Source organism: Lonchura striata, chromosome 2, assembly GCF_046129695.1.
Source record: "Lonchura striata isolate bLonStr1 chromosome 2, bLonStr1.mat, whole genome shotgun sequence".
Classification (NCBI taxonomy): domain Eukaryota; kingdom Metazoa; phylum Chordata; class Aves; order Passeriformes; family Estrildidae; genus Lonchura; species Lonchura striata.
Window position 1 is genome coordinate 5,159,525 of NC_134604.1, and position 12,134 is coordinate 5,171,658.

The 12,134-nt window shown below is 45.4% G+C and overlaps 1 protein-coding gene across 1 annotated transcript in view; it reads left to right on the plus strand.

Annotated features, from left to right (window-relative positions):
• The first annotated feature begins 5,229 nt into the window (after window positions 1-5,229).
• The window catches only part of APP (amyloid beta precursor protein), a 143,651-nt gene continuing 136,746 nt past the window's right edge, over window positions 5,230-12,134 (plus strand). Inside the window, exon 1 of the mRNA XM_021532419.2 lies at window positions 5,230-5,451. Coding sequence (XP_021388094.1) covers window positions 5,395-5,451 — 57 coding nt within the window. The 5' untranslated portion in view covers window positions 5,230-5,394. The remainder of the gene's footprint in view (window positions 5,452-12,134) is intronic.

The window sequence follows — 12,134 nt, forward strand, 5'->3', positions numbered from 1 at the left end:
GTTTTAGAGTCTTTTTTGGTGGAACCAACCTTGTGCCTACCATTTGTCTCATGAATCCTGCCAAGCGAGAAGGAAATTTCACCTATTCTCCTGCTTTTTGTGTCTGCTATAAGTCAGAAAACAGTATGTCCAGTTATTTCCTGTGTAAATGAATGAGGCGGATGTCTGCCAAATCAACTTGAACAAATATTTTAAAACCCTTATGCTGAGAGAGATTGCAGGGTGATTGCAAAACACAGAGGCTCTAAGGATGGCACTCTTTTTGTATACAGAACAGACTGTGGTTCTTCATTGCTACTTCCCTTCCCACTTTTTTCCACCCAAAACCAACCATTACAAAGCTCCTGCAATCACTGACTTTCCTGCTTCTAAAACTATATTTTATAAAACATAGTTGTGATTTCTAGATGTCTGTTCCTGTCTTGTTGTGAAGCTTCTTTGTTATGCTCCTGGCCTCATCAATGATTTTAGTCTTACTATGAGACTCTACAGAAATTATTTCAGAGGTGTTCTTTACATTTTGATAATTGCCTAATCTGCTTTACTGCGCTTTGCACTATTCTTTGTGGCAACAGTCTGTGATACCAAAATCCTGATTACCACCCTACAGCCCATTTTTTTGAGGTCCCCATGAGATTATGAGTACTTGTCCAAAAAAAAGATCAACTGTCTCACCAAGTGATCTGATCTGTACTTTCTAATGTGTGCATATAAGGCCAGGTACATTATTTTGAGCTCATTCTTTAAGCACCAGCTTAAAGATGAGACAATGCCTCATGTTCCATATTTGCATGTGAATTTCTGAGTACACTGACTCAGCTCACCTGGCAAACGTCAATGACAGCTGCAGGGAGGGTCCATAGAAGGACTCAGCAAATGATGTAATATTTTGAGGCTTCCTTCTCTTCCTTCTGCCTTCTTATATTTTATTTTGCAAAATAAATTTGATTCAGGTTTATAAGCATGGGAGGCATTTGAAATCTATAGCATGTTGAAATATAGAAAGCCAACAAGAAGCAGTACTTTCAATTTAAAAACAAGTATGTTTTCCTTGATTTCAGGAAATCAAGGAATCAGATATTCAGGTCTACCACTTGGCCTGATCTATAGATCTTAAGGAAAAAACCTACCAGAATTTTGCAATACGAATGAAAGGAGAATTATTTTTGTTTCCACTTTGTTTCCCCTCTAATAACAACCTCACACATACAAACACTGCACAGGCTGCCCCGTGACACCCTGTCAGTCTCCTAATGTGACTTCACAAACAGCATGCTAAGAGAATTACAGATGCACACTTCAGCCTCTACCTCCTGCTCCTCCCAGCTCAAATGCTGCTGCAGCTCAGCACTGGAAGGGCAGACTGTGGAGGGTGATGGCAATTGAGAGAGTGACAGCCTCAGTCGTGTACAGAGTGAGCAAATGGGGCTACAGCAGCATCACCCTTTATAGCTGCCACCATCCTCCCCTGGAACCAGAGACTTCCAAGCAGTGCCTGTAGTCTTTCAAGCAGCTGTTTTGGGAGCGAAGTGACAGAAAGTTGTGGCACCTACGTACCCCACTGCAGCTGAAATAATTGAACCCATGCAACAATTTGTTGAGTTGGATGGCTTTTGTCCACATTTGAAGTGTGGGCTTATGGCTCAAGAGGCCTTCTTGTCACCTGCTGAATTTGGGTGGAGTTGTGTTCCAGATGAATTTGTCATTTCATAATGTAAAGGTCTCAGACTTCACTTCCTCTGAAGAGTCTCTGTTGACCTCTTCAGATTTTCACAGCCTTCAGAAAACTATATTTTTTTCTTCACAGACATTTGAGGAAAGGCTAAATCACGTGATGAGTTAAGTCTGCTGTAGGGAGGTCTAAGAATGGGAATGCTTTTCTTGAAGTTCCTTTACAAACAGATTCTCTATATTATGTAGGGTCTCTTACTGTTTTTGAATTTATTTAATTTAATGTCACTATTGCAGTCTAGCTGGGTCTTTCAAAATTGAGTCAAGCATTATATTCCTAGGAACAGGTGGGAGGATTGGGTCTTTGAGCATCCTAACCTACTGTGTTAGCAATTAAGCAGGTGTTTTATGGTCTGAGACACGATGCTGAAAGAATCAAAATAGCAGTGTATTCTTCTGTACAAATGTCTTCAGTAAACTGAACTCAGAATCTAAGAAATATTTTGTGTTTATATATGTATAGATAAATAACCATCTGATCAAGTCCCTTATTTTTATTTCTGTTCTAAGATAGTGTGGATACAAAGTATGGTGTCTGACATTGTACAGACAGCTTTCTTTAGCCAGACAGAGACCTCTTTTTTATCTTGACGTCCATTCAGGCATCCATGGAAAGCTTGTGTGGGCTGGAAAGGCGGAGGCATATTCAAAAGTAACAAGATTCTCCTTTAATAACTTTACCGCTTCCAAGTAGAGTTGGTTAATTTATTGGCAGCACTCTTCTCTTGTCCAAAGTCTATAAGAAAAATTAGGTGTGTATTAACAGGTTCTATCTCAGACTATGAAACTGTCTAAAGACAAGAGTCTAAAAGCTGAGAGGAATGTTTGCAGATCCCTGGGTTGGGGGGCTGGGCAAGACAGATAACAGACAGCAGGACAGCTCTGAGCAAGGCTACGTAAGAGCTAGATCTCCTGGAGGTAACCTGGACAAACCTTGAGAGTTGTGTCTGTGGAGAGTTGGGTATTGTGGTGTGAGAAACGATGCTCACTTTCAAAAATTTTAGAAGTTTATTAAGACCTTATCAAAATACAACAGAAGGCTGAATAAGGAAAAATACAGCACGAAAAGCAAAGGATTCAACCACCATGTGCTCATCTAAAAAATGGATGCTCCACATTTTATACCTCTAGCCCTCTCCCAAAGTCTTGCTAATCAACTCGTTATTCACTGTCCAGTGGTGGAGATCACTTTCTTACCTCTTGATTGGAGGTCAGGTGTTGCCACAGTTACAAACCGACCCTCCCAAATGCCCAAAGGCCATCCTGTGATAGCAATGCAAGGGGGACGGGGAACATAACTATACATCTACAAATCTTCTCTTAGTATATACATTATATTCACCCCTTAACTGTGAGAGTCAACCAGATCTGACTGGGGTTGGGTTTTAATTCTTAACCAGGCTAAATGGAGACATTTTATCCGTGATATTTGGGTTTCAATCATCAGCTTAACTGGAACTCTTTTAAGAGTTTGATTCATCCTCTCAACACGACCAGAACTCTGTGGATGCCACAGAGTGTAACTCTCATTTCACTCCCAGGGCTCAAACAACTTTCTTCAATATTTTAGATGTGAAATGAGTTCCTTGGTCTGAATCAATCCTGTTCACCATCCCATATCAGGGAATGTTTTTACTCAGAATATTGGTATTGGCTATAGGACACAAGAAAGCACAACATGAACCACTGCGATGGCAAGGTAAAAAAGAAGAAGGTTTATTTTTCTGACTCCAACTTTTATACTTTTCCAAAGGTGACAGTGGATTGGAGAGTGAATGGGCCACCTCTCCAAAGACATTGGACAAACCACCAGTACATCAATTTCCTCCACCCCCACAAAGGAATGCAAAACAATATGTTGTTTATAGAAAATGTGTGGAAAAGTTTTCTAACAGAATGTAAACTCAGAAGGCTTTAAAAAATCTTAAGAATCAGGGTGACATCAGTGGGTACCACCTCTACCTAATGAGTCAAGTGATCTACTATCACTAGTAAAAATTTCCACAATTGTATCTGGAGAAGCTCAGTAAAGCCTATCTGGATGTTTTGAAAGGGCCATAAGGCTAGTTCTTGCCCTCTCCTGGGTGTTTTCCTCATGTCACTTGTTGACATCATACGTTGTTCAGCTTAGCTATTCCAAAAATTCCTATGCGGACCCAGTCCCTTAGAAATTGATCACTTAGTGCTTGTGTACCCCCATGTGTTGTACCATGCATGCCTTCCAGAATTTTCTTGGCAAGGGGATTATTTAACACTTGTCTCCCATCCGCTAATCTCCACTCCCATTTGTTATCTTTCTTGGCTTCTATTTTAAGGAGTTCTTTCTCTTCTGTCTCACTGAATGCAGGGACTTCTTGCATTTCTCTCATGGGGGTTAACACCATTATTAATTTTTCTGTCCCTGATCCTGTTGCATTCTTAGCTTCTAATCTGCTAAATTGTTCCCTCATGCCTCTTGAGTCACCGCTTTTTGATGTCCTTTAACATATACTATTGTCACTTCTGGTAATTGTAAGGCTTCTAATACCTCCAAAATAAGCTTTTCATGAGCCAGTCCCTTTCCCTTTGAATTTAATAGCCCTCTCTTTTCCCAATTTTTTCCAAAGGTATGCACTTCTCCAAAAGCATATTTTGAGTGTGTATATATTGTTCCTTTTTTCTGTGTTAATATTTCCAGAGCTCATTTTAGGAGCCTTGGTGGGAGCAGAAATCTTGCCACAGAATTTGCCTATCAGTGGCAGAATGGATCGGGCTCTGTCACACTGCATTTTGGCTACAATAGCAGCTGTTTCAACATGAAGATCCTAATATTAAATTTCAAATTCTTCTTACAGGTTTACTATACCAATTACAACCATGCTGTTCAGAGGGTGAGATGGTGAGATTACACTGGCTTCCCGATTTCATAGAATTTGACGAAGTCCTACATTTTTGATTTTTTTTCCCTTGCTCATCTGCCGTATGTCCCAGCTCTTCTGATGTTCCTGCATATCTTCGTTATCAATGGTGCGTGTGGTGAGAGCTGTGCTGACTCATCACCTCCACCTCGACGGGAACAGGAGATCCCGGATCGGTGAGCAGCCCTGCTGGGAAAGGCAAATGTGTTCAATAGCCTCCACACCACACAACACGCTTAGATTCGGGTGGTTTTTTGGGCATCGTGCAAAGATGGACGCTGCGTTTCTGAACGCGGCGCCTCAGCCAGGGGGGCCGCGCACGATGGAGGCGCCCCGGTCCCTTACGGACGCGGGGGGCGGACCGGCAGCGCGGCGCCTTCCTGGAAGGGGAGAGGCGGCGGCGGAGCGACCGAGGAGGGAGCGGAGCCGCCTCAGCGAGCCCTGAGGGCCGGGCAGAGCGGCGGGCCCGCCCCGGCCGCGGCCGCACCGCCCGCCGCCGCCGCCAGGGGTCCCCGCAGGCCGGGCGGCCGCACCGCCCGCCGCCGCCGCCAGGGGTCCCCGCAGGCCGGGCGGCCGCACCGCCCGCTCGGGGGCGGGCCGGGCCATCAGCTGACCGGCCCCGCCGCGCCGCTCCCGGAGCCGCCGCACATCAGTCGTTCTGCTCGGCGGCGGCACGGCCTGCAGGATTTACGGTCGGACCCCGTCGCGTCTCTCGCCGGACGGCATCCCTCCCTCCCCTCCTTCCTCCCCGCTCCCAGCCGCCGCGATGCTGCCCCACTTAGCCGTCCTGCTGCTGGCTGCCGGCGCCGCCCGGGCTCTAGAGGTGAGTGGGGTAGGAAGCGGCGGGCGCGGGGCTCCCCGCTACCCTCCGCCGCTCCTCCGGAGCTTTGTCTGCCCGCAGCCGCCCCCGCGGCGCGGGCTTGGCCGCGGCGGGGCAGGCGAGGGTTGCTTTCCTAGGGGCGTTCCACCCCTGGCTGCCGCCGCTCTCCCTCCGTCGAACAATAGGAGCGGCGAGCGGGAGGCGGCGGAGGCGTCGGGGAGGGAGAGCGGCTGGGAACTCCCGGGGCTGCCGCCCCCGGCCCCGCCGCGCGCGTCCGGCTGCCGGGGCGCCGCTTCTGCTTCGGGGTTGGCTCCGCCGGCGGCTCGGCGAGGCAAACCTCCCCCGGGAGCGGGCGGCCCGGGGTGGCGGCTAGGGGCGTCTCCCCGGGAGGGAGGCGAAGCCGGGCTGCGGAGGCGGTGTGCGGGCGGGCAGCGGGCGGGCAGAGCCGGCGGCCGGCTGGCGCAGCGGCCCCGCGGGAAGGCGCTGCCCGGCGGGGGCGGCGGTCGCGGCCGGCCCGAGCCCCCCCCGCGGGCGGGAGGCGCGGGAAGATGGCGCCTCTGCAGTGCAGCAGAGAGGAGGCGCCGGCAGCCCGCGCCCCTCCGCCCCTGCCCGCCCCTTCCCTGCCTTCCCCGGGGTGGCTCCGCCCGCCCCGGCCGGGCGGCACCTCCGCGGGTCGCTCTCTCTGGGTGCGGGGCGGGCTGGGGGTCACCCGTGGCCACCCGTCCCGGGGTGGGCTGGCAGAAAGCTTGGATGCCAGAGGAGGAGTTAGCACGGCTGGGTGTCTGTTTTTACCCCCGCCCTACCCCCCCCCCGCCAGATCTCAAAAAAGAAGGTGTGGGAGGGGTGAGTCATATCCAGGTCTCCTTCGCTCCCTTCTTGCCATACTTCGGCCTGAAGACTTGGGCTTCTGTCTTCCTCCTGTGCCGATTCGCCCTTCTCCCGCGGGGGAGGGTTCAAGGACTGGCTGGGTGACAGTATTTATCCTGATAGCAGAGACGGATGCTCGCGGTCCCCGCCCCTCCTTCCCCAGGGCATGGGGATGCAGGTCCGGGATGCTCACCCTTGGATGCTCAGGTGCCCTTCCCGGTAGGGACCCCAGTACGCCAGGAATAAGAGGAGACAGACCCTTCATACCAGCCCTCCGTCCTTGCAGCCAAGGCTGCCAGCCACGGGGCTTGCTTTGAGGCATGATCTTGCCAACATTGGGCAGGATGTATCCATTTGAACAGTTCCACAGATGCTCAGATGTTTAAAGTTTCCAGTTATAGCACTGGTTGGAGTTCAGTAGCTGCTTTCAGCTGTTTCTTGTCTGAATGTAACAGAAGGAAACGTCTGCCTTGGGTATGTAGCTTAAGTAAAAAACGAGATTTTATGATTGACCATGCGTCAAGATAGACCATAGAAGGATGAACTTTTCTGTTGGCTCTTTGTAGCCCTGGCCTTAATGATAGGCATGTAGGTGTTGTCACTGCGAAGGTGGTAGAAGAAAGGAGGCTTGAATTTTGCCCCAGAACTGTTCAGGAGGACTGAATGTGTATGCTCAGAGACTTCTGCAATGGTGTCTGCCTTAGTGATGGTCAGAATTTTGAGAGACATCCTCTGTCTGGAAGCATTTCCTGAAACGGGCACTGATGTTTCTGCAGAAGCTTTTTGTCTACTGTCTTTCCATGTGAATGAATGTTTGGGGTTTGACATTTATTCCTTTTTTTATGTTTGACAGAGAAATAGGTTTTAACATCTGCTGTGGTAAGGTGTTTGTCAGTCTTGATTCTGTAAGGTTGATGTTTTGAGCGAGGCACTTGTTTTTATAACACTAAAATATTTCATAATTGGAATGGTGCGTGTGCATGTTCTGATCTTGAACTATCTTTTCATGCTAAAGGGTGAAATTTTTGTTTGAATTATATCTTGTGTAGATTTTCTGTAGATCTGTATTTTCTGTAGATACTCTTTTCTGAAATGGAATGTTTTTCCTGTTATTTTAACAAATACTTCCTGGAAAGCAGCAAAGAATCTGTACTTTGCTTTGTAATGTACTTTTGCTTGGGGAAATGGTATAAGGAAGAGAAAAAGCAGGACCAAAACAAATTCTCTCTACGCATGAAGAATTCCTTTCTAAAATTACAGGTAGATTAATAATGATTTAGCATCTTAAAAGGAAATTTCTGTAGTGATGTCCTGGTGATGCCATGGTTGCTTAGCATATTATTTTCTGACCCTCATGTGAATCATAATCATTGGCTGAGAGATGTCACGGTTTGTGAAACTGCCATATTCTGCAGTAGCTATTTTTGCATTTAATCTTTTTCAGTAATTGTCTGGTTTTAGTAGATAAATGCAACAGACAGTAACTGTCCTTATGAATTTGTGTGAATGATCCCAGTTTATAAATAATTTCCTCTCATTAGCACACTGAGGCTTCTGCTATGCCTCTTTTACTCCCTGCTCTAGCTGCCTGCTTCTAAGCAAGACTCCTTTACCAGCTGACTGAAATGAAATTTTTAAGATACCGGTATCTCATAAGCTGGCCCTCATTAAAAAGACAAAAAGGATGTTTCTTGACAGTGGGTAATGCTTATAGGTTCTTATTTTTGTAATTTTGGCTTTTTTTTTGTTTGTTTTTTAGGAGAAGACCCCAAATACTTGTTTCCTCATTGTTTAGTTTCCTAGTAGATCTTTCAAGAAATGACATTTAAATGTGTCAGGGGGAACAATGCCTTTACTTTGCTTCTGTTGCAGACTTTCAGTTCCTCTTTCTGTCGATTCTGTTCCCAAATTTCCCTGGCAAAGGTTTGCATTTGTTGCAGGAACCCTTTTGTACTTTTATTTAAGATGCTGACGTGGGATGGGTGGCTGAGTGGGTACATAGGGCAGGCTCTCTGGGATCATCAGGATCCTTGGCAGTCAGGTGAACAAATGAGTGAGTAGAGAAAGGAAGCTTCTCCCTTGCTTTCTCATTTGTCTTTTGTTTGATTAATCATTAACAGACAATTTTGAGACTCGAATGCTCATCAGGTGCCTTTTCTGTGAAAAAACATGATCAACTGCTGTGCTTCTTCACAAGACATGTATGAAAACCAGAAGAAGCGGACGAGGTCCTCATGCTTTTAAATTTTAATTTTTTTCCCCATGAGCTATTTGTGTGATAGATGTACCCCATCTCCCTTACCCATTTTTAATTGAATTATAGGGCAAACCCACAAGAAGCATAGATCTCCTTCGGTTCTTCATGACTTGTGCTTTGCATGTGTTTGATAAACAGTGAAGGATAACAAGCAGTTCGATTTATAAATTTTGTGGAGAAAAGGTATGACAATTTCTTTTAATTAGTAGTTCTTTTCCAAAACAAAGCTTAGCAAAATAGCTGAAGAGTTTAGTAACTTCATCTAATTGCTTGACAAAATGACAGCTGTTTCTCTGAATAGAATAATTATTTTTTGTGATTCAGTAAAATAATTAACATAAGCTGCTGGGTGTGGAGGTTTGGCCAAGAAACTGGTAGATAGCATCACCTGAAGGTGGTCTCTGGTCTGACCCTGTGCCCAAAGCAGACCAGGCTGCGTGGGGCTTTCTGCAGTTGAGTCTTGAAAATGGAGTTCTAAGGACAGAGCCCGTGCCACCTCTCTGTGTAGCCTGCCCTGTCCACTGTTTGGTTGGTTCACCTGTGTTGGAATTCTCCAGACTTAACTGACATCCTTAGTCGTGAACACTATGAATGATGTAATTTTGGCATCTTCCAAAAAAAGGTAAACAATAACAAGAAGTTGAAAAAATTGTGTTTTGGTTTGACAAATGTCCATGTATATGTGTATATATATGTTTATGCATACATGTTGGGATACTGGGGGACACAAGACAGATGATGGGCTTTGGGCCTGGTTAACATAAGATATAACAAGATAACACGATGCCTTGGCAAAAGCAAACAGAACTTTGAAAATTAGACCTAGATTGCAAGAAGATTCAATCAGGCAGGTTTACTGGAAAAAGAAAATCCCATTAAACTCTGTGAGCAAGAGATGTTGTGATACGCATAAGTTTGTGTATGTGATTTTAACCTAATCATTGTAGCACACATTACTGGTCTCCCTGAAATAGTATCTAAGCGTTTGTATCCCACAATAAAATCAGATTCTGATCACTGAATGAGTCTTCCCCATCTCTTTCCATTGCTGACAATTGGTACCTCTGTGTGAGGAAATGAACCGGCCTGGCATTCAGAGAGCCCCTGGAACTGATAGTGAGGGTGAGAGAACCGCATCGGGGCCCACAATTGCCTGTCTGCTGCAACTGAGAGGTGAGCCAGGGGAACTAAAAAAAGAACTAAAAATGGGAAAGGAAATGTCCAAAGAGAGAGAAGTCTATGAAACCATGCTCGCCCTTCTGGACAAGCATGACTCCCTCATGGAGTGACCTTAAGTCACTTTTAATCTCATCCTGTGGAGAATATTTTCTAAGATGTTGAAGAAGCGAGAGCAGCCAGATGCTGCTGGCCCCCTACCCTGGTCTGTCTGTCCTCACTCTGACTCTCCCTGCCTGCTTGAAACTGGCACTGCTCACCTGAAACTGGCACCTCCTGTACTGAGGAGCAGCCAAGCCATCAGCCTCGGCCCTGCCTAGACAAAGGAGGGGAAGGCATCCTCATGGTCATTAGAAGTATAGATGCAAATTTATGAGACTGATCCATTCCCTCCTGACCCTCGTGAAAAATGGATGCAGCTATAGAAAAAGGCCCTTAAGGAAGGGGACCCCCAAACTTGGGGGAAATCTCAGCATTTGAGAAAGGACTGTTTCCAAAAGGGGGAGGCCAGATGCAAAACTCCTGGTATTTGCCCTCGATGCCTTAATCAGTGTTGGTCCAAGTATGATTTGAAGGTTGTCCAATACTGGGAATCCGGAGCCGGAGCACGGAGCGGCACCAGGGAACACAGAGGTGCCCCAGCCAATGCTTCAGAGCGGATTGTGCCACTGCAAATCTCAGCCAAGCTGCCCGAAGCAGCCTTCACTGGACCACAGCAGCCCCAGTCAGACTGTCACTCACCAGCCACCCCAGCACAGGAATGGACCTGGCAGCCTCCAGCACAGGAACATTGTTGGATTTGTCTGTTCATTTGATTCCCACAGGAGTTTTCGGTCTACCTGGAAAGCGTATACATACTTTGTTCTTCCTAGAGCTATTGACTCTGACTCCACAGCTACCCTGTATAGTCCTGGCCAGGAGCTAAATGTAGCTCAGCTTTCCATTGGAAAGTGTCTCTCTATGCAGCCAAATCACTTTTTGGCATCTAAATTGGTACAGTGTCAAAAACATATAAGGCTTTGAATCTAGTGGGTCACATCCCCCTTGTTGTTCTGCTTGTGATTTGAAAGGAGAAGGTGCACCTGGGGTAAGAAGAGCATGCAGGCAGTAGTGCCCTGCCTGCCTCCTTAGGATGTGGCTCTTGAAGTCTATGGGAGATGCTGTGCTATGTATGAGTTTTATATTTTTATTTTTGGAAGTGATGAGGTCACAGCTTTCTGGAGATACTCCTTTAAAATAATGTGTCTTGTTTCTCTGCTACTTTGGAGACTATTTAAACTGTAGGTAGGGACAAGGTAGGTGTCACTAACTATATATGGGGAATTCTGACTACACAGGTATATCTTTCAGAGAAGGTTTCATTTTAGTCAGTAAGGGAGTATCAAGTCCAGAGGATTAAAAAAATGTAGAAGTGAAATAAGAGTTAAACTAAGCAGAGTTAAACTAAAATTATGCTTGTCTTTTAAAATATAATTGTTTAGATTTGTCCTGGTGGTTTGTTTTAGTCTGCTTAGAAACTTTCTTTCCTCTGTTATTTATTGTCTCAGACCTCAAATTATGTTTCGTTTCTTAATTAAAAAAACACAAACTGTGAAATTTTGGTGGGCTCTTTTTTTTGGGTGGGTGTGGGGTTTTTTTTGGAATGTTTTTTTTTGTGTGTGTGTATGTTTCTGTTTTTATTTTTACTTGTACAGAACCCTTGGTAGTTCCCTCTTCAATATACTTTAAAAGTATTCTTGAAACTTCCCATACTGAGTTTCCCATTTTTGGTGTCCAGAATAGTAACTGTTGATCTTTTTGCATTTGGTATTAGCAGGTTTATGTACAATATGGTTATGAATTTGTGCGTGCAGAATGAATTCAATAATGCAGTTCTGCAGGTTGTGTTGTTTTGATTAGGTACTCAGAAATGCTTATCATAATTGCTGGATCACTGGCACTCACAACACACAGCTGGGGTTTTTAGGAAAGTGCTCACTTAGAGCATAGCACAGGAGTGTTGGAAAAATATATTTTTTAATATAGCTAAAAATACAGTGTTAATGAAAGAGATTGTCAGTTAGGAGTGCTTCATCTCAGTGTCCCCTCAATTTTCAGTAAGCCTTTTAGTTTTGTAGTTGGTTTTCTTGCTAATGCAAGGCATATTATGACTTGTGTGAAGAAACATTTGGTATACATACAGGTTTATTTCTTTTTAATAAAAATACATGCTTTTGTGTAATGGTGGTAGATACTGGCTTTTTTTATATGTTTGTTTTTCTGCATGTAGGTTGTTAGATCCCTATACTACATAAATCCCTAACACCTTCTTGCCACTGACACATTTAATAGTTTGAGTTTTCTGCAGAACTAATTTTGAGTTAAGAAATGAGTTTGGTTGCCTGAA